Raw genomic sequence first — 20,430 nt, 5'->3', positions numbered from 1 at the left:
ATCACACATGATAGGATTAGATACAGTGGCTGAGCAGACAGTATCACACATGATAGGATTAGATACAATGTCTTACGTATAAAATAGCAATGCAGATAAAAAGCTGTGGTGTTGTCTGTATCAACCTATCAGATTCCTGCTTTCCGTTTTGAGAGAAGGTTGAGATTATAAGCAGTGATCTGATTGGTCGCTTTGACTCATTTCTGTTGGTAGTTGAAGCGCATATATATATCTCATTCTAGACTAATAAACCTTGGGAATGGTCACAGGAACCATTATAATGGCCGCTCTCCCCAATTCCCACGACACTAGGGGATATTGCGCAGGCCGGTCGGCAGTTTCCACGGCAACCCTAGAACACGTGGATGTCCGTTGAACCGCCGCGGGTCGGAGGCCATTTTGTTGTAGCTCAGACTCTTTGCACAGACGCAGTGGTCGGGGTAGAGCGCCGGGACTAGGAGCCTTCTGCCGGCTATACATGGGGTAATTGAGGGGGCGCTATAGCGGCCGGGTGGTCGTACAGGGAGGGGAGCTATAGATAGATAGGATGCCCTCCCGCGCAGTGCTTGAACATCATGAGAAACCCATCACCGGCATCAGAGAACGACAGATCCCACAATGCTTTGCGACAGGCAGCAATGACTTCTTCGTTTATAGTTTCTGACATGGAGGAACTACAAGTCCCAGCCAGCACCTCTTCCAAAATAAATAATAATTGTTAAAAAGTCCCTTCAGAATAGTAGTCTGTATCGTGAAAAGCTGGGTGACAACCATGATGGCCGCTATGACAGATCCTGCAGCCGTTGTCACCCAGCAACAGAGGAGGAGACACATTTTCATCATGTGACTTTACTAGCTCCACCCATAAATAATTTTTATACTGCTGAATAATTTAGTCGCCATCGCGATGTAGTATTTATCACCCAGTCGCACGTCTCTGTGGGGACCGGTCGGGCCGGGCGCCACGCTCTTGCTTTTGGATCTAACCCCAAAAACGTTGCCACCAAAATGTGCGGCAACAGAGGTGGAGCATGACACATAGTCACCATGGCGGGAAAGTAGTTGTCATGGAGCCTGCGGCCATTTCTGTTATATGTGACCTTGTCCCGCTGTTTTATAATTCCTCAGGTTCTCCGGTTGAAGCTCCTGCGAGGTCTCCATGGGTTGTCCGTTCTGTACCGGATTACGCCAATGTGTGCGCCATCACCCGCCATTAGTGACGTTCTTCCTGTGTCTGGTGACACTTGCCGCTACGTTCATGTTTTTTGGGATCTTCGTCCGCACGCATTCGGTAAAAGATGTCGACTACACTAAGGTAAAGAAGTAAAGCGACATTTTAATTCCTCCCCATTTTCAAAATCTCTGCTGGCTGCAAGTGAATGGGAACATTTCTTTTACATCCAGAGGCTCAAAACACATCCTGACTTCTTGCTTCTCACAGCTGAGGGTTTGTTACAATTGGATCCAGTCTAGACATTTGTTTGTGATATAAACAGCATGGACTCCAGACTGATACACTGTAACAAACTATCATCAAAAGAAAAGAGATTTGTGCTGCTGATGTGTGTAACTCACAGAGGATTGTCTAGATTGGATGCAACTGTAACAAACCTGCAGCTGTGTGATAAGTATAAGGGTTTTTCAATGAGAACGAGCAGAAAACTCAGAAATGGTGAGGGTTTGAATGACAAAGTCTATAAGAAGGTTGCAGCGCCGTTCTTTATACAGTGAGGTGACAATAAATCGCGCTTCTTCTCCGGCATCAGGACTACGACACGGTGCTGCAGACGTTGAGCGCGAGTAAGATCTGTCCCCAGAGGAACGTGACCGCTCCATTCAGCGCCTCTGAGTTGGTCCAGGGATCAGCGCCGGACCACGAAGATCTGGGCAATGTGTCCGTATTGGCCAGCGTTACTCTGTCTCCATGGCAACCATCAATCAATCACAGCGGCCTGCAGATACGCGCCACAGCCGGCCAGCTCGGGATGAAAGGTCAGCTGTGGGGTCGGTTTTGTACAGGGGTATTTCATTATTAACTATGTCCTGACAGGGAAAGCTTCCAAACCATCCAGGCAAAGCTCCACGATGTCTGACACTCAGAACTCAAGTCCATTCCCACTACTCCCACCCGCCATCACCACTACTCCCACCCTCCATCACCACTACTCACACCCTCCATCACCACTACTCCCACCCGCCATCACCACTACTCCCACCCTCCATCACCACTACTCCCACCCTCCATCACCACTACTCCCACCCGCCATCACCACTACTCCCACCCTCCATCACCACTACTCCCACCCTCCATCACCACTACTCCCACCCTCCATCACCACTACTCCCACCCGCCATCACCACTACTCCCACCCTCCATCACCACTACTCCCACCCTCCATCTCCACTACTCCCTCCCTCCATCACCACTACTCCCTCCCTCCATCACCACTACTACCACCCGCCATCACCACTACTCCCACCCGCCATCACCACTACTCCCACCCGCCATCACCACTACTCCCACCCTCCATCACCACTACTCCCACCCTCCATCACCACTACTCCCACCCGCCATCACCACTACTCCCACCCTCCATCTCCACTACTCCCTCCCTCCATTACCACTACTCCCTCCCTCCATCACCACCGCTACTACTTCAGACACCACTATCTTACTATCTTCAACTCCACTGCCACCTCTACCACCTCCGACACCGCTACCTCCACTGCCACCTCTACCACATCCGACACCGTTACCTCCACTGCCACCTCCGACACCGCTGCCACCTCCGACACCGCTACCTCCGCTGCCACCTCCGACACCGCTACCTCCACTGCCACCTCCGACACCGCTGCCTCCACTGCCACTTCCGACACCGCTACCTCCACTGCCACCTCTGACACCTCTACTACCCCCGACACCGCTACCACCTCCGACACCGCTACCTCCACTGCCACCTCTACCACCTCCGACACCGCTACCTCCACTGCCACCTCTACCACCTCCGACACCACTACCTCCACTGCCACCGCTACCACCTCCGACACCACTACCTCCACTGCCACCGCTACCACCTCCGACACCACTACCTCCACTGCCACCGCTACCACCTCCGACACCGCTTCCTCCACTGCCACCGCTACCACCTCCGACACCGCTACCTCCACTGCCACCGCTACCACCTCCGACACCGCTACCTCCACTGCCACCTCTACTATCTCTGACACTGCTACCTTCACCTCCACAACCTCCACTACCTTGACCTACACTTCCGCCACCATTAGTACCCCTGCAACTTTCACCACCATTGTCACTACTACTATTACCTCTGCCACCACCTCCACTATTACTTCACCTTCCCCACCGCCACTTCTCCCTTCACCATGAGCACCGCCATTACTACTTTTCCCTTCTGCCACCAATACTTCCGTCACCTCCACCACTACTCCTATGTAAAGCCCTGTTCACATCAGCGTTGGCTTTCCGTTCAGTGGTTCCGTCTGAGGTTTCCGTCGGGTGAAGTCCTCAACAGAAAGTCAACTGTGACGTTGTAGTCCTTGTGTTTGTGTTGATGGGACTGTTCACCTGCGGCTTCCAGTGGACGTCATTCAGGTCCCGTGTTTCCGCAGTCTCCCTGTTATTTCTGCTTCCACAGGTCCCGGCACAGACTCTCATCTTCTCATCACAGTGACCTCCAGCTGGTGCTCCGCTCAGTGCAATGACAGCGGAGCCGAATGCTCCGAAAAATACTGCATTATAGTGACCGGTCCACAGTCCGTCCTGCCCCAGGGCTGGTGAGTTTCTCCTGCGGTATCTATATGTGTCCTGTACGAAGACTATCAAGACCTGAGAAGCAGTTATAGAAAACCCATAGAAAGCCCTGTCTGCATAATGAGATCGATAGAGGGCCACAGCAAATTCCTCAGCAACACCTCCTGGGAGCAGCTCCAGGCCATTCCAACCATGCATGAAATATTACGAAATGCTTGCACACACTGCATATTCGCGCCTGCTGAGCTCTGCTGCATCTTTGTGTTTCGGATTTGCACCTGCCCATTTATTTCACTTTGTTCGGAGGTTCTGACTCCCTTTTGCATTGCATCGGGGGTGGTGACGGCCTCCATGTTGGTCGTGCCCCCCCCCCCCCCTCACATCTGTGCAGGGCTGTTCATAATGATTATAGAATAACGCTGGTCCCTGCCTATCCTGATAGGTAGAAGAGATGAGTCTCCTGTAGGGTAGGAACCCGAGTCGGGTCGCCCTGTCGTGGCCGCTGGACCCATACAATTTAATCAAAATGTGCGCTCTGAACCCCACATTTCTACGTATAGTAAATCTAGCGGTAACACAATCTAAAATAATACAAATATGACATGTCCGTGTATCTCTTCGCTCCCGCTGCTTCTCTGGGTTTGATTGATAACCGTTTATCACCGGCCACCTCCATGCAGGTCGTCCTTCCAGTGTTCTGCAGCAAATCCCAGCGGACACAACAATCTCCTGCCAGAAGTGTATGTGGTGGAGCTAGAAACTGACGACCCCTCAAAGTGTTATAGTCTGCAGTATAGTGGAGATCCAGACCTAAAAGCTGTGATGTCTCAGGTAAGCCCCCCTCCCACTGACACTTAGGGGTACAGGATAATGACACTGACACTTGGGGGACAGGATAATGACACTTGGGGACAGGATAATGACACGCTGACACTCGGGGTACACGCTGTGGCACGGTATGTGATGTGTGGCGGCCATCTTTGTGTTCTCTCACCAGGAGGATGGTGCCGTCGCCTCCGATCACTTGCTGTACGCGGTGCTGTTTTGCCTCTCCGTTGCCCTCGTGCTGTTTGTGGTCGGTGCCTGCTGGAATCATCCCATCAAGGACAAGAGGACTCCGGGAGCGCTGGGACTGTGACTGGGACTAATATTTCCAGATCTGAATTTCTTTTGGACATTGTAATAAATGATTTTTTCTTCTGGAATGGAAGTGACTGATTTCTCCGCCGGATCACCTGTTATTTTATAAATCATAGAAATCAGAGGAGCCGTCACAGAGGCCGGATCTCATGTATCACTAAAAATATAACAGCGTCCGCTCCGGCCACACCGGCTCCGTCACACTCAATCCAGCAGAAACCTGCAGGTGGAGCCGGAGCGGACACTACGAGGAATAGTAAGGAGATGGAGCCATGTTGTCCTACCCCGGTAGTGGGGGCGGCTGTCTGCGGGGGGGTTCCTATCAGTGAAGTCTCTGAGTATGGGGGTCCCCGGCTCTGCCCCCCCCCCCCCCATGCAATCAATTTATCTTTGGTGAACACTTTCAACAAACAGGTTTTCCAGACAAGGCTGCAGAACCCCGAGAATAATCCATAACCCAGAAATATGTTTTATTTGTAATCTTCACATCTGGCCCGGGATCATCGGGGACAGGCCGGGTCAGAACACGCGGGGGTCGTCCTTTTGGGACCAGAAAATGAGTTTCTAGCTCATAAGAACGGAACTGATATGAAAGCGACAGGTCGAGGTGCAAGAAACACACACACAGGCCGCCGCCGCCGCCGCCATATCTGCTGTTTGATTGTATTGTTATGAATCACTACCCCATGTTCGCTGCTCACCTGCTATTCCTTTAGTATCGGATACTTTGTTTTTACGTCTTCTTAGGATGCCGCCATGATCAGTGACCCCAGCTTAGCTGCATTGTCTGTTAGAGTCGGAGGATGTCTGAGATCCACCAGGCTGCTGCTTTACACTGCAGCTCAGCTTGTTCAGGTTACCTGCAGTGTATAAGCACAAGCTCAGTAAGAGGTCAATACATGGGGAGATGATCCATCACGATTAGCAGATTCCATGGAAAAAAAAACTTTATTGCAGGGCCAAAATCGTATATACAGGAATAGAAATGGCAGAATATACAGAATACAGACTGTCCTGTCAGCAGCATGGCCGCATTTACAGACCGCACCGTCATGGCAGAGATTTTATTGGTACATGAATTTTGCATTTATTAACCTCTTAACGCCGAAGGACGGATATATCCATCCTGTGACGGCGCGGGTACTGACAGTGTAGACACGTGATCAGCGGCAGGAGCGCGGCGGTTATACACAGCCTGGCTCCTGCCGGAATCGAAGCGCGCTCTGATTCCGGCAGGTTAACCCATTAAATGCCGCTGTCAATAGTGACAGCGACATCTAATGTGTTTGAGAGAGGGAGGGAGCTCCCTCTGTCACCCCATCGGGGCCCCCTCAAAGAAATCGTGGGGTGCCGTCGGGTTTCCATGGCAGCCGGGGGCCTAACAAAGACCCCCAGGTCTATCTTCAGCAAATGCCTGTTAGGCCATGCCGGAGGCACCTCCTAATAGATTGCCTGTCAGTTTACACTGTACTAAGAATACCAAAGCATTATATCTGCGATCAGCACATCACATAGTGAAGTCCCCTGGTGGGACTAAAAAAATAAAAATGGAAAGCAGTTAAAGAAAGTTTGTGAAAAAAATATAAAAAATTTACAGTCAAAATCAAATAAAAGTGTCAAAACAAATGACACATACACATATATGGTATCCCCGCGATCGTAACAACTTGAACAATAAAATGAACACATTAATTAAACCGCCGGATGAACGGCGTCTAAAAAAAACGCAAAAAACAACGGCAAAATTCTCTCTTTTCTCCCATTCCCTCCATAAAAAATTAAGTAAAAGTTAATCAATAAGTCCTATGTACACCAAAATAGCACTAATGAAAACTACACCTTGGCCCGCAAAAATCAAGCCGACATACGGCCATATTGACGGAAAAAATTACGTCTCTTGGAATGCGGCGATGCAAAAACAAGTAATTTTTTTCTAAAAGGCTTTTTATTGTGCAAACGTCGGAAAACATATAAAACCTTTACATATTTGGTATCCCCGTAATCGTGCCGACCCATAGAATAAAGTTAACATGTTATTTACGCTGCATAGTAAACGGCGTAAATTTATAACGTGAAAATCAATGCTGGAATAGCTGCTTATTTTCAATTCTCTCCTAAAATAAAGTTAATAAAAGTTAATTGATATATTATAAGCATCTAAAAATGGTACAATTACAAAATACAACTCGTCCCGCAAAAAACAAGCCCTTATACGGCGATGTCGACGGAATAAAAATAAAGTTACGACTCTTGGAATGCGACCGTGAAAAAGCAAAAAATAATCCTTGGTCATTAACGCGCAAAATGGCCCGCTCATTAAGGGGTTAAGCCTTTATTTCCCTCGCTCATTCACAAATCACCACTTTACAGCGGCCTCATCCCTGGATTTCATCATTAATGACCCTTCTCACTGTTATTTACAACCTCCACAAAATGCTCTTTCCCCCTCTATAATTTTTGTTAATAAAGTTTTGCATAATATTGTCAATCGAGGAAAAAAAAACACGCATGCGTACAACGCTCTCTGCTGCCTACGGAGTAACTTCCGCTCTTGCGCACTGCATCCTTTCTCTCTCCGGAGACGCCCCGCCGTTTTGCGCATGCTCACGAGAAATCCTAGCAGCTTCCGGTTTAGCTCCCGCCCGGTCCGCCATCTTGGATGGGCTGAGAGGAAAAAAAAAAAAAAAGGGAGGGGGGAGTCGAAGACAGAGCGAGCTGTATAGAGAGGAGGGGGCTGCAGGATGCTCCCTATAGACTGACACTAAGCCGGGGCTCCTGCACTGAGGGCACCTATAGACGCTCTTCTGTAGGTATTATATACGGGGTTTATGGTGGTAGCCGCAGCCGTGCACATCATATAGAGAGGGAGGGAGGCGGGGGGAGCTGTAATCCAGGCTCTGTGTACATCAGGGCTCCATATTGAGGGCTGTACATCCTCCCAGCAGTCTCTATAGCCGCAGACTCTGTACACAGGGCAGGCTGCATTTCTATAGGGGGAGGCCTCTATAGGTGAATGTGCAGCTCTATAGGGGCGCGCCACGGAGAGACGCTCATCGCCTGCTAGGAGACGGCGTTACGTGGCCGCAGAGACCGCCCGGTGAGGGGGCTGACCTCTGCGGTCAGGGCGGTGACGCCGGCGCACTCGCATATGTCCACGGAGACCGCCAGGGTTACAGGGGGGCTCGCTGCCCGGGGAGCCAGCATGGGAGGCCACGGGCAGAGGCTGACGCTCCTCGCCCACTGAGAGCTGCCCGACCGGCGAGGACCCCGCGGCACCGTGACACTTTCAGGTAAGCATGATGTCATGGGCACCGGGGTCATGTGACGGGAGGGCGGCGGTATATGGGCGGTTGTCTCAGTATCTGACTGTCCGGCTGGCCATGGGTCATCTGGAGGCGCCTCTGTGGCGTGGTGGGGGGGTCAGGTATCGGGGTCACCCATCGTCCGCCTGGTATAAGTGACTTGTGATGTCATAGTGTGACGTGATGGAGTGGATTCCTGTACCCGGGTCTAGCTGGGCCCGCTGGCATAGAGGTGGTGGTTGGCAGTGGTCTGTGGTTGGCATTGTTGGGTATGGGAAACTTGGTCTCAGGTGTGAAGTCCTTTTAATATTCTGACTATTCTTGTTTTGCTTTATGGGTGACCACCACTAATGGCCGCCATTGCTGAGCCCATAGGGGTCCTAAACAGAGAATTGTGCATAAATCTGTTTTATTACGGGATGAAACTGCGCCGAACAAAGCAGCTGACCACCCTTGTGGATGCCGTAATGGCGGCTTTTAGAGGGTGATACTATATTGGAGGTGGCGCTCTTTGATGTGGGCCTTAAAGGGGCGCCCAGCCGGAGCTGCAATACTTTGTACATACTGGGGTGCTGCCATATTCCCAGTGATGGGGGACCCGGCTTCGCTTCTATTGCAGTGAATAGTAAACAATCCCTATAATCAAAGTTTTTTGATAGATGTGAAGCCTATGCCGTGCTTTGTGCTGCTGATTTTGTATTTCTGGCCAGACGAAGGATGGAAACCAGTTCTCCAAAAAACTGGAGTGCCGGGAATTTGGGTGCATTAGATGAGGAATCCGGATTTTTCTTTTGCTTGTTTTGGGTCTATTTTATGGACAGCGGGGCGGTCCCGAGAGGTTAGAGCCGGGGCGGTGCCGGGAGGTTAGAGCCGGGGCGGTCCCGGGAGGTTAGAGCCGGGGCGGTCCCGGGAGGTGAGCGCCGGGGCAGGTCCCGGGAGGTGAGCGCCGGGGCAGGTCCCGGGAGGTGAGCGCCGGGGCAGGTCCCGGGAGGTGAGCGCCGGGGCAGGTCCCGGGAGGTGAGCGCCGGGGCAGGTCCCTGGTCCTGATTTCGGATTCTACCAAGGACATCATCAGCAGCATGGGGTTTGTATGTTCTCCTCGTGGGTTTCCTCTGGTTTCTCCTTTTCTCTCGCACATCCTGATTGGTTCCTTGGCCGCTGTGTGCGTGTAAGGTGCGCTATTAGATTGTGGGACGGTTGAGTGATGACGAGATCTGCCCTGCGCTGTGGCGTATGTTGCCGCTATGTAAGCAACAGAGGATAAATGAAGTCTCTGTAATGGAGGAACCAGGGAATATCCAGCAGTCATCTGAATAAGAACCCTCCCACTACTAACCAGAGAGAAGAGCAGCTCTGGAGGAACTGGCGCCGCTGCATTATGTGGACGGCTCATTCTGTTGGTTGGAAACAGTCAGCAGCTGGTGGAGCTCCTATAATGCAGGGGGCAGTTGGCGTTCCCTTCATCGGTGTGCGGTGCTTGTGATGGAGACGACGTTTCCCACAATGTAAATCACCAGAACAGACACTGAACAAGCAGGGAATGACGGCAGAATGCAGCTCTGAAGCCTGCAGGATAGTGAGCACCACAGAAACGTCATCCTAGGGATCGGTGATTGTCCCAGCTCCTGCCGATCTTACTGTCTCTAAAATGTAAAGTGGAGCTCCCCTTCAAGGCTGCGCTGTTATGTGGAGTCCCTCCTGCCCCGGCGTCTGCACCTTTTAGATGATGACGTCCGGTATCCGCTACACGGGAGACGCAGCTCAGCGTTTACTCTTCAGTTTTGCAGAAGAATGAAGTCCTTGTCATCGTCGTTACAGAGGGCCCCCCCCCCGCTGTTTATTGGTCATATCGGTTTCCAGGAAAGCTGAGTGACAAGCAATATGGCCGCCATTACTGCTCACCCGATTTTCCGTTCCTCTCGAATGACACGTATTTCCGGTTATGCTTTGGTGCGCGCGCTATGTAGTTTACTGGCTGCGTCGGGCTGCCAAAACGTCTGCGGTCTCTTAAAGGGGTATTCCCAACTCCGACAATTAGGGCAAGCGCGCTCGGCTGTCTCGTAACTCCCATAGAAATTGACGGAGAGCGCTGTGCACGTGCGGCCGCCTCATCTGGCGGGACGGGCATGCGATGACCCCCGCTCTGCAGATAGCTGCCCGCATGTATTGGATATTAATGGTTGGTCCTGTGGATATGCCATGTATGTCTGCGTTTGGCATACCCGCTGCAGGGCTGTGTGCGCCGCCATCTTGGCTCTGAGGTTGTGGTGAGAGAAGTTTTTCTCTTTATTTAATTTCCCTGATTGGCCGATTTTGTTTTGCGATTCTCCAGCCGTTCGGACGCCAACGGTGAATGAATTCTCGCATTGTCTTCTATGGACCGGGAAATGCGCAGAACTGAGCGCCGCGTAAAGCTGGGATGTCGGGCGGAGCGAAATCTGCAAATATAAAGTTACACTTCAAGGTCTCCAGACACTCAGAATTATTTCCATGGTCACACAACATTGTATCACTCCCATCATCCCTGACACCGGAGCTCGCAATCTAATCTTCTCTTATGTGATGTATCACTCCCATCATCCCTGACGCCGGAGCTCGCAATCTAATCTCCGTATCTCGCGCAGATGATGCTGCCAGTTTTAGGCCCTGATCACACTGAGTTTTTTGCAGGCGGAAAATCTGCATAAAAATTCCTTTAGGAATTCTGCACTCGCTTTGCCACGTTTTTCGCTGCGTTTTTTGGCCGCGGCGGTCGAGCGCCATGGGCATAAACCGCCTTTTCTGCCTCCCATTGATGTCAATGGGAGGTCGGAGATGGAAAGGGCATGGCGCTTTTTTCCAGAAGTGTTTTTTTCCGCGAGCCTGAAGAAAAACACCTCCGCCTCCCATTGAAATCAATTGGAGACACTTTCGGACATTATTTGGCGCGGTTTCCTCATCAAAAACCGCGCAAAATAACTGTTAACAGGACCTTCTAGTTTATCCGGTTATGTAACGTGTTTTAGGAGTGCGGGAGAATATAAAATGTATAATAGTTCTTATTACGGTCGTTGTCGTCGTCTTCCAGTAGTAACCCTTTCCCTGCCTGCAATTTTTTAGAAACCTCCTAAGTTTCTAAGAAATCCATCTAGGGTAATACAGTAGATATTAGAGGGGGGGGGGGGATGCAGCTGCAGGCTCGCTCGCTCTCGCTCTCGCTCGCTCTCTCTCGCGCTCTCTCGCTCTCGCTCTCTCTCGCGCTCTCTCTCGCGCTCTCTCTCGCGCTCTCTCTCGCGCTCTCTCTCGCGCTCTCTCTCGCGCTCTCTCTCGCGCTCTCTCTCGCGCTCTCTCTCGCGCTCTCTCTCGCGCTCTCTCTCGCGCTCTCTCGCGCTCTCTCTCGCGCTCTCTCTCGCGCTCTCTCTCGCGCTCTCTCTCGCGCTCTCTCTCGCGCTCTCTCTCGCGCTCTCTCTCGCGCTCTCTCTCGCGCTCTCTCTCGCTCTCTCTCTCGCTCTCTCTCGCTCTCTCTCTCTCGCTCTCAGAGCCAGACCACTCAGCGGTAATGGAGAGTAACAGCATTTTTCTGTACAATTGCGGCGGTCCATTTTTGCATATCCTATCCATATTGGTTGTCATTTTTGAGTCACCCATGTGATTTCTGCATCGGTCTAGTGTCCAGTGTGAAAATCTCCATTCTTTACACTGCAGGCTGCTTTCATTTTTATTTTATAGATTTATCTTCCGATTCTATTTCATTGTCCTGAGAACATGCCACATATATGGAGGCCGAGAACCTTCCTACGACTTCCCCCTTATCCTGCGTCAAACCGTTTCATATTCATGTTGTAGGACGGTTGTTGTGGGGGGGGGGGAGATCTGGTCTTGCATCTTTCAGTTTGATTGCTCTTGTCTTTGTTATATTCTGGGATTTTCAGGGTCATCGGCCCCCTGGTTGTACACTGAGGATATCCTCGGGTAGCTGGACAATGTATCCTCACTAGTTCCTCTGGTCGGGGTTGTATTATGTCATTATTTTACCATGCGTTGTTCTGAGACGACCGGGGCGGGGGGGGGGGGGGTGTTTACAGGAAGTGACACCGCTGGGAGCCAATGCAGGAAATTTGCAGCCATTGTCACTTTATGGCTAGTGTGTGGTGTGAACAGTAGGTTGTCTGATCGGCCTGGATTGCAGGGTTAGTGTCCCTTTAAGACTTTGTACTGCTGTACGTGCCCCTTAGAGCTTTCCAGGGTCCTATTAACCATTGCATGACCCCTCTACTATAGGACCGGTAGATCTTCCATGCATTACACAACACTTGTTAATATAAGCGCAGGGTCCGTAATCGCCGGCTCGCTGGAACGTCCATAGAATTGTTGTATTTTGGGGGGTGCGCGCACTGATTTATTACAGAGCCGCATTATACTGGGCGTCCTATAGTTCAGGCGCCGGATGTTGACGTTTTTAAGATGTCTCCATGTTTTTTGCTCGTCCTTTTGGGTTTACCTACATCATAAATGGCTCTTGCTGTGGTCGGCACAGGTGTCCGGGACTCCACTTCTATTTAAAGAGCAACTCCTCCAGCTTACCAGTAAATTTCGGTATTTCCTGGAGAGGAGCGCAGCGTCCGGGAAGCCGAGATCTGGACACCCCTCAGTGCGGTGCTGCTTGAGCTGCCCCTGTACCGGCTCTTCCGCTGGGTGTAGTCGGGCACCTGCGATCTGCTCCGTGGTGTCGGGATGACCCGGTGATGGACTGGACTGTTGGGGTTGGATATGAGGTCCACGTATAGACCGTCCATTGTCCAGCGCTGCCGAGACCACCTGTACCCTCAGTGCTACCCGCAGGAACTGTCCTGTGCCCCCTATATATTTCACCAGTGCCCACGTCTTGTTTTATGTCCTCCCGGCTATATACCGCTGCCTGTATCTGATGGAGTTTCTCTTCGTTCCTCTTGGGTAGTCGGTGATATTAAATTTCTGCCTAACTTTTGGGTTGGTCTCTACTGATTTTTATTTAACGTTCTCATTGTCATTGCATTTAATGAGGGAAACTGGTGCCTAAGATCTGCGTCGCCATGTCCAGGCCTTTCTTGGGGTTCAGTGCCAGGAAGGTCAGAGGACATAATACGAGGGCAGTATCTGGGGGAGTATTGAGAGATGAGGGGGCACCGTGGATGGTGAGGGCAATGGATATCTGGCAGGCGGGAGGTAGGAAAAGTCTGTGAGGGGATACGGGAAGCCAGCAGGGCAGTGGGTTTACAGCTGGGAGGAGGGTCCGGATAATGGGAAACTGGTGAGAGCAGTGGGTCGGTTTTAGCCGAGCGCTAGGTCCCTGGCAGCCAGAAGGAGGGTGGGAGCAGTGGGGTCGCTGTCGGTTAAGAGGTGGGTGAGGGCAGGGAGTGGGTCGGCGGGATCAGAGGCAGCCAGGAGGAGGGCTAGAGCAGCAAGGTCAGTGTCCGTTGGGCGGTAGGTGAGGTCAGCGGGAGGAGGGTGCGAGGTCATTGGCAGTCAGGAGGAGGGTGATCGCTTCGGGGTCAATGGCACCTAGGCGGATGGTGAAAGGTTATTGGCACCTGGGAAGAAGCGCGAGAGCTGTCGGTCAGTGACTATATCCAAGAGGTGGGTGAGGGCATTGGGTCAGTTAGAGCTGCCATCTGAAGAGTGCCAGGTCCGTGGCATTCAGGAGGAAGGTGAAAGGTCAGTGGCAGCCGAGAGGAGGGTGAGTGTTGTGGGTCTGTTGTAGCTTCCAGGTGAAGAGTGCCAGGTTAGTGTCAGCCGGGAGGGGGGTGAAAGGTCAGTGGCAGCCAGAAAGAGAATGAGAGCAGCAGGGTCAGTGGCAGCCGGAAGGCGGGTCGTTGGGTGAGGGCAGCAGGGTCAGTGGCAGCCGGGAGGAGGGTCTGTGGGTGAGGGCAGCAGGGTCAGTGGCAGCCGGGAGGAGGGTCTGTGGGTGAGGGCAGCAGGGTCAGTGGCAGCCGGGAGGAGGGTCTGTGGGTGAGGGCAGTAGGGTCAGCTGTAGCTTCCGGTGAAGAGTGCCAGGTCCGTGGCATTCAGGAGGAAGGTGAAAGGTCAGTGGCAGCCGGGAGGAGGGTGAGTGTTGTGGGTCAGTTGTAGCTGCCAGTGAGCGATTGGTGGGCACCAGCAGCAGGTGGCATTGAATACACAGTTGTGCTCAGGTGAGTGCTGTGTAAATCCTGATCATTACTTAGAAATGATGGAAGACGATGGTGGCAGTGATTTATGGTACGGTCCTCGGTCTGTGAGGGGGTCGTAGCTGCAGTGTCGTGGCATTGTGATGGAGGATGCACTGACTACGACTTCTCTGACTGACTCTGGTCTCCTGCCCCTCTGGGTGAAAACCAATAGTAAAGCTGTAACTATGGCTGTCAGCAGAGGAGGCGGGGGCTCGGCATCTGTCATCTCCCCAACTAAAACTGGACAGGCTCGCCAGCAGAAGAGGGGTTAATGCAAATCATGAGCTACCTGGCTAGACGGGGGTTAGTGGAGCGTTGTCTTTAGCGATGATGATGATGATGATGTGGGTGTACGTGGCGAGGGGAGGGTTAATAGTGGCTTTCCGCAGGTTAGGACATCGCAGGATTATACTGTAATCATCACTTAATGCGCCTGTAGATTTATCACCCTCCGTCATGGGCGCCCCTTATCTCGTTGGTCACCCCTTTTCTCTGTTTTGTATTCACCCCACCCCCATCACTAACCATGCACATCTGTAAACATTGGTGCCCCTTCCTCCATGTCTGTGCACCCCAGAATCTCATCCTCTTCTGCTGCCCTTCCCCCTCCAGCCCTCGCTCGGTGTCGCCTGTACCTGCTCTTTGCTATTTCTTCTCACATTCATAACCTCCGGCTTTCTTTCCTTCATATTCAATTAGATGAATTAATAGAATAATCGGAAATCATATTTTTTCGTTGTCCTCTCTTCCCTCTGGGCAGCCTCGGTGGGTCCGTCCTCCATTTGGAGTGGTGGCGGCGGCTTCCCGCGGGGGGTACCCCCTGGCCCTCGTCATGCCGTCCAACGCCCGGGCTGGCAGCCTGAAAGACCCGGAGGTGGCTGAGCTTTTCTTCAAGGATGACCCGGAAAAACTCTTTGCTGACCTGCGGGAGATCGGGCATGGCAGCTTTGGCGCTGTCTATTTTGTAAGTGCCGGGCAGTTTCCAGGATTAGTGTGATCTGTTACTGATTGCCCCTTAACTGTTCTCTCCTTCCTCCAGGCCCGCGACATCCGTAATAATGAGGTCGTCGCCATTAAGAAGATGTCTTATAGTGGCAAGCAGTCTAATGAGGTGGGTGCTGCTGGGTCAGGGATTGGCACGTAGCATGGGCTGCACTGATCAGTTTTGTAATAAACTTCTTCTTTCTGGTGCAGAAATGGCAGGACATCATAAAAGAAGTAAAATTCCTCCAAAAGCTGCGACATCCCAACACTATCGAATATAAAGGATGTTACCTGCGGGAGCACACAGCCTGGGTGAGTAGCTGCCTTCAGAATGCGTGTCTGGTGGACTTCATCCTATGTCCACATATAGAACGAATCTACATTAATGTAGGCTGAGTTCATACATCCCAGATTTTGGTGCAGATTTGAAGAGGATCTGACCCTTTGCATTTCAAAGGGTAAAATCCATGCTGAAAATCTGCGACGTGTGAACTCAGCCGAACAGTGGGGTCACTGTGTACATACATTACATTACTTATCCTGTACTGATCCTGAGTTACATCCTGTATTATACTCCAGAGCTGCACTCACTATTCTGCTGGTGGAGTCACTGTGTACATCCATTACATTACTTATCCTGTACTGATCCTGAGTTACATCCTGTATTATACTCCAGAGCTGTACTCACTATTCTGCTGGTGGAGTCACTGTGTACATACATTACTTATCCTGTACTGATCCTGAGTTACATCCTGTATTATACTCCAGAGCTGCACTCACTATTCTGCTGGTAGAGTCACTGTGTACATACATTACATTACTTATCCTGTACTGATCCTGAGTTATATCCTGTATTATACTCCAGAGCTGCACTCACTATTCTGCTGGTGGAGTCACTGTGTACATACATTACATTACTTATCCTGTACTGATCCTGAGTTACATCCTGTATTATACTCCAGAGCTGCACTCACTATTCTGCTGGTGGAGTCACTGTGTACATACATTACATTACTTATCCTGTACTGATCCTGAGTTATATCCAGTATTATACTCCAGAGCTGCACTCACTATTCTGCTGGTGGAGTCACTGTGTACATACATTACATTACTTATCCTGTACTGATCCTGAGTTAAATCCTGTATTATACTCCAGAGCTGCACTCACTATTCTGCTGGTGGAGTCACTGTGTACATACATTACATTACTTATCCTGTACTGATCCTGAGTTATATCCTGTATTATACTCCAGAGCTGCACTCACTATTCTGCTGGTGGAGTCACTGTGTACATACATTACATTACTTATCCTGTACTGATCCTGAGTTACATCCTGTATTATACTCCAGAGCTGCACTCACTATTCTGCTGGTGGAGTCACTGTGTACATACATTACTTATCCTGTACTGATCCTGAGTTACATCCTGTATTATACTCCAGAGCTGCACTCACTATTCTGCTGGTGGAGTCACTGTGTACATACATTACATTACTTATCCTGTACTGATCCTGAGTTATATCCTGTATTATACTCCAGAGCTGCACTCACTATTCTGCTGGTGGAGTCACTGTTTATATACATTACTTATCCTGTACTGATCCTGAGTTACATCCTGTATTATACTCCAGAGCTGCACTCACTATTCTGCTGGTGGAGTCACTGTTTATATACATTACTTATCCTGTACTGATCCTGAGTTACATCCTGTATTATACTCCAGAGCTGCACTCACTATTCTGCTGTTGGAGTCACTGTGTATATACATTACATTACTTATCCTGTACTGATCCTGAGTTATATCCTGTATTATACTCCAGAGCTGCGCTCACGTGTTTCATCTTGTCCGGTGTTCTTGGTTTCGGTCTCCTCCATCTTGCCGGCATTTGTCCTTTTTTGTCTTTCCCCTTTTCTGTAATTGTATTTTGCAGTCAGCTGCGTTTTCTCAAATACTGCAAAATTCCAGTGATCCGTAACCCTTTAGGGATACAAAGGTGCCCGATTATCGGATGTTCCCACTGATTACAAGTTTAGACCACACTACATACCCCGTACATTCATACACTTGCCCTATTGCTGCTGGTAAAGCCACTGCTGTGAGGCCCCATCCAGTCCAACGTGCCTGTGCCGACCTCCTGAGGGCCCATAAGCGGTCCCCACATTCCAGTATTGTGGGTTGTGATGCGGGGGATGGGTCTAGGGCCTACACAGCCGCATTAGCAGCTTTCCAGACCATTGAGTGCTGGATTATTGGAATTTCACTACATCCGGAATGAGCTGTAGCTTCAGTCGTGTCATCGCTGCTCCAAGTGGAAGGTTCGGAAGACTTAATGAAGGATCATCAATAGAAATAATGGGTTCAGATATTCAGGTTTAATGTCTCGTACCCGCTGGCGCTGCATCTGATGACTCCATGTTCTCTACACGTCACCCACAGTATGAAGATCATTATCTGATCTCTGCGCTCATACAGTCGTGTCTGCAGAGCCTCTCGCACATGTAAAGCGGAGCCGAGTGCTGTGTGTGGGAGGCAGCAGCGCAGCACACGGTGTGTACAGAAAAAGCCAACACAATAGCCCCCTGCCGGCTGCCCGCGTCACTGCCAAACACCCCCTCTTCCTCTGCCCTAGTGTGCGCCTGTGCCCCCGAGAATAACACTGGCCTCTGCTGCCTTTTATTAACCCCTAACCCTGCCTGGTGCTCTGCCCCGTCTCCTCTCCCCTCTCTTCCCTTGTACCCGGCCTCTGCCCCGTCTCCTCTCCCCTCTCTTCCCTTGTACCCGGCCTCTGCCCCGTCTCCTCTCCCCTCTCTTCCCTTGTACCCGGCCTCTGCCCCGTCTCCTCTCCCCTCTCTTCCCTTGTACCCGGCCTCTGCCCCGTCTCCTCTCCCCTCTCTTCCCTTGTACCCGGCCTCTGCCCCGTCTCCTCTCCCCTCTCTCCCCTTGTACCCGGCCTCTGCCCCGTCTCCTCTCCCCTCTCTCCCCTTGTACCCGGCCTCTGCCCCGTCTCCTCTCCCCTCTCTCCCCTTGTACCCGGCCTCTGCCCCGTCTCCTCTCCCCTCTCTCCCCTTGTACCCGGCCTCTGCCCCGTCTCTTCTCCCCTCTCTTCCCTTGTACCCGGCCTCTGCCCCGTCTCCTCTCCCCTCTCTTCCCTTGTACCCGGCCTCTGCCCCGTCTCCTCTCCCCTCTCTTCCCTTGTACCCGGCCTCTGCCCCGTCTCCTCTCCCCTCTCTTCCCTTGTACCCGGCCTCTGCCCCGTCTCCTCTCCCCTCTCTTCCCTTGTACCCGGCCTCTGCCCCGTCTCCTCTCCCCTCTCTTCCCTTGTACCCGGCCTCTGCCCCGTCTCCTCTCCCCTCTCTTCCCTTGTACCCGGCCTCTGCCCCGTCTCCTCTCCCCTCTCTTCCCTTGTACCCGGCCTCTGCCCCGTCTCCTCTCCCCTCTCTTCCCTTGTACCCGGCCTCTGCCCCGTCTCCTCTCCCCTCTCTTCCCTTGTACCCGGCCTCTGCCCCGTCTCCTCTCCCCTCTCTTCCCTTGTACCCGGCCTCTGCCCCGTCTCCTCTCCCCTCTCTTCCCTTGTACCCGGCCTCTGCCCCGTCTCCTCTCCCCTCTCTTCCCTTGTACCCGGCCTCTGCCCCGTCTCCTCTCCCCTCTCTTCCCTTGTACCCGGCCTCTGCCCCGTCTCCTCTCCCCTCTCTTCCCTTGTACCCGGCCTCTGCCCCGTCTCCTCTCCCCTCTCTTCCCTTGTACCCGGCCTCTGCCCCGTCTCCTCTCCCCTCTCTTCCCTTGTACCCGGCCTCTGCCCCGTCTCCTCTCCCCTCTCTTCCCTTGTACCCGGCCTCTGCCCCGTCTCCTCTCCCCTCTCTTCCCTTGTACCCGGCCTCTGCCCCGTCTCCTCTCCCCTCTCTTCCCTTGTACCCGGCCTCTGCCCCGTCTCCTCTCCCCTCTCTTCCCTTGTACCCGGCCTCTGCCCCGTCTCCTCTCCCCTCTCTTCCCTTGTACCCGGCCTCTGCCCCGTCTCCTCTCCCCTCTCTTCCCTTGTACCCGGCCTCTGCCCCGTCTCCTCTCCCCTCTCTTCCCTTGTACCCGGCCTCTGCCCCGTCTCCTCTCCCCTCTCTTCCCTTGTACCCGGCCTCTGCCCCGTCTCCTCTCCCCTCTCTTCCCTTGTACCCGGCCTCTGCCCCGTCTCCTCTCCCCTCTCTTCCCTTGTACCCGGCCTCTGCCCCGTCTCCTCTCCCCTCTCTTCCCTTGTACGCGGCCTCTGCCCCGTCTCCTCTCCCCTCTCTTCCCTTGTACCCGGCCTCTGCCCTGTCTCCTCTCCCCTCCCCTCTCTTCCCTTGTACCCGGCCTCTGCCCCGTCTTGTACTCACTTTCTTCCTCTACATCCACCAATCTATGTATATGGCTGGGTTCACACGAGCACATTAACGTCCGTAATGGACGGACGTATTTTGGCCGGAAGTCCCGGACCGAACACAGTGCAGGGAGCCGGGCTCCTAGCATCATAGTTCTATATGACGCTAGGTGTCCCTGCCTCTGCGTGGAACTTCTGTCCCGTACTCTAATCATGATTACATTATGGAACAGTTGTCCCGCAGCGAGGCAGGGACACCTAGCGTCGTACATAACTAGGATGCTAGGATCCCGGCTCCCTGCACTGAGTTCGGTCCGGGACTTCCGGCCAAAATACGTCCGTCCATTACGGACGTTAATGTGCTCGTGTGAACCCAGCCTTAGACTGTGTTTTGTTCAGCAGCAGAGCTGGTAATGACATGGGAAGGGATATTCAGATCCTGGTTATTGCAACATAATAAATAAGTATAAGCCGTGTTTTCCTGTAAATGTCTGTCTATTCTCCGGACGTAACTCTCATAAAGATGTTAATTTTTGTCCCTCGTGGACGGCGCGGTTCAGCTGGTGATGGAGTACTGCCTGGGATCCGCTTCCGACCTCCTGGAGGGTGAGTGTTGCCTCGTGCTGGAGATTACTGGGGAATGAATTCTATGCTCCACCTGTCGTCCATGTATTTACCTGTACAATCACTCCCAGTGTTTTCTTTATAGAAGACGA

General features: G+C 52.2%; 2 protein-coding genes across 5 annotated transcripts in view; both read left to right on the top strand.

The window, feature by feature from the left end:
• The first annotated feature begins 335 nt into the window (after nucleotides 1-335).
• TMEM219 (transmembrane protein 219) lies at nucleotides 336-4,977 on the top strand. Of its 3 annotated transcripts, none has more exons than XM_075830906.1 (6): nucleotides 336-483; nucleotides 1,129-1,315; nucleotides 1,767-1,992; nucleotides 3,657-3,795; nucleotides 4,453-4,603; nucleotides 4,770-4,977. In XM_075830906.1, exons 2-6 carry the CDS (start codon nucleotides 1,160-1,162, stop codon nucleotides 4,908-4,910), a joined length of 813 nt encoding a protein of 270 aa, XP_075687021.1. In that variant the 5' UTR covers nucleotides 336-483; nucleotides 1,129-1,159; the 3' UTR covers nucleotides 4,911-4,977. The 3 variants fall into 3 exon arrangements, with proteins under 3 accessions (XP_075687021.1, XP_075687023.1, XP_075687022.1); XM_075830908.1 differs by lacking the exon at nucleotides 336-483 and adding an exon at nucleotides 808-1,010; XM_075830907.1 differs by lacking the exon at nucleotides 336-483 and adding an exon at nucleotides 808-1,024.
• Nucleotides 4,978-7,530: 2,553 nt separating this feature from the next.
• TAOK2 (TAO kinase 2) overlaps nucleotides 7,531-20,430 on the top strand; it is a 30,424-nt gene continuing 17,524 nt past the window's right edge. The window contains exons 1-5 of one of the 2 annotated variants that reach the window (XM_075830885.1): nucleotides 7,531-8,202; nucleotides 15,142-15,345; nucleotides 15,421-15,492; nucleotides 15,576-15,677; nucleotides 20,275-20,320. In XM_075830885.1, the coding sequence (XP_075687000.1) occupies nucleotides 15,214-15,345; nucleotides 15,421-15,492; nucleotides 15,576-15,677; nucleotides 20,275-20,320 (352 nt within the window). In that variant the 5' untranslated portion in view covers nucleotides 7,531-8,202; nucleotides 15,142-15,213. The remainder of the gene's footprint in view (nucleotides 8,203-15,141; nucleotides 15,346-15,420; nucleotides 15,493-15,575; nucleotides 15,678-20,274; nucleotides 20,321-20,430) is intronic. The other variant, XM_075830887.1, reaches the window with a different exon arrangement.

Source organism: Rhinoderma darwinii, chromosome 6 (assembly GCF_050947455.1).
Source record: "Rhinoderma darwinii isolate aRhiDar2 chromosome 6, aRhiDar2.hap1, whole genome shotgun sequence".
Taxonomy (NCBI): domain Eukaryota; kingdom Metazoa; phylum Chordata; class Amphibia; order Anura; family Rhinodermatidae; genus Rhinoderma; species Rhinoderma darwinii.
Note: the sequence above shows the minus strand (reverse complement) of the source record. Positions and strands in the feature narration are given on the sequence as shown.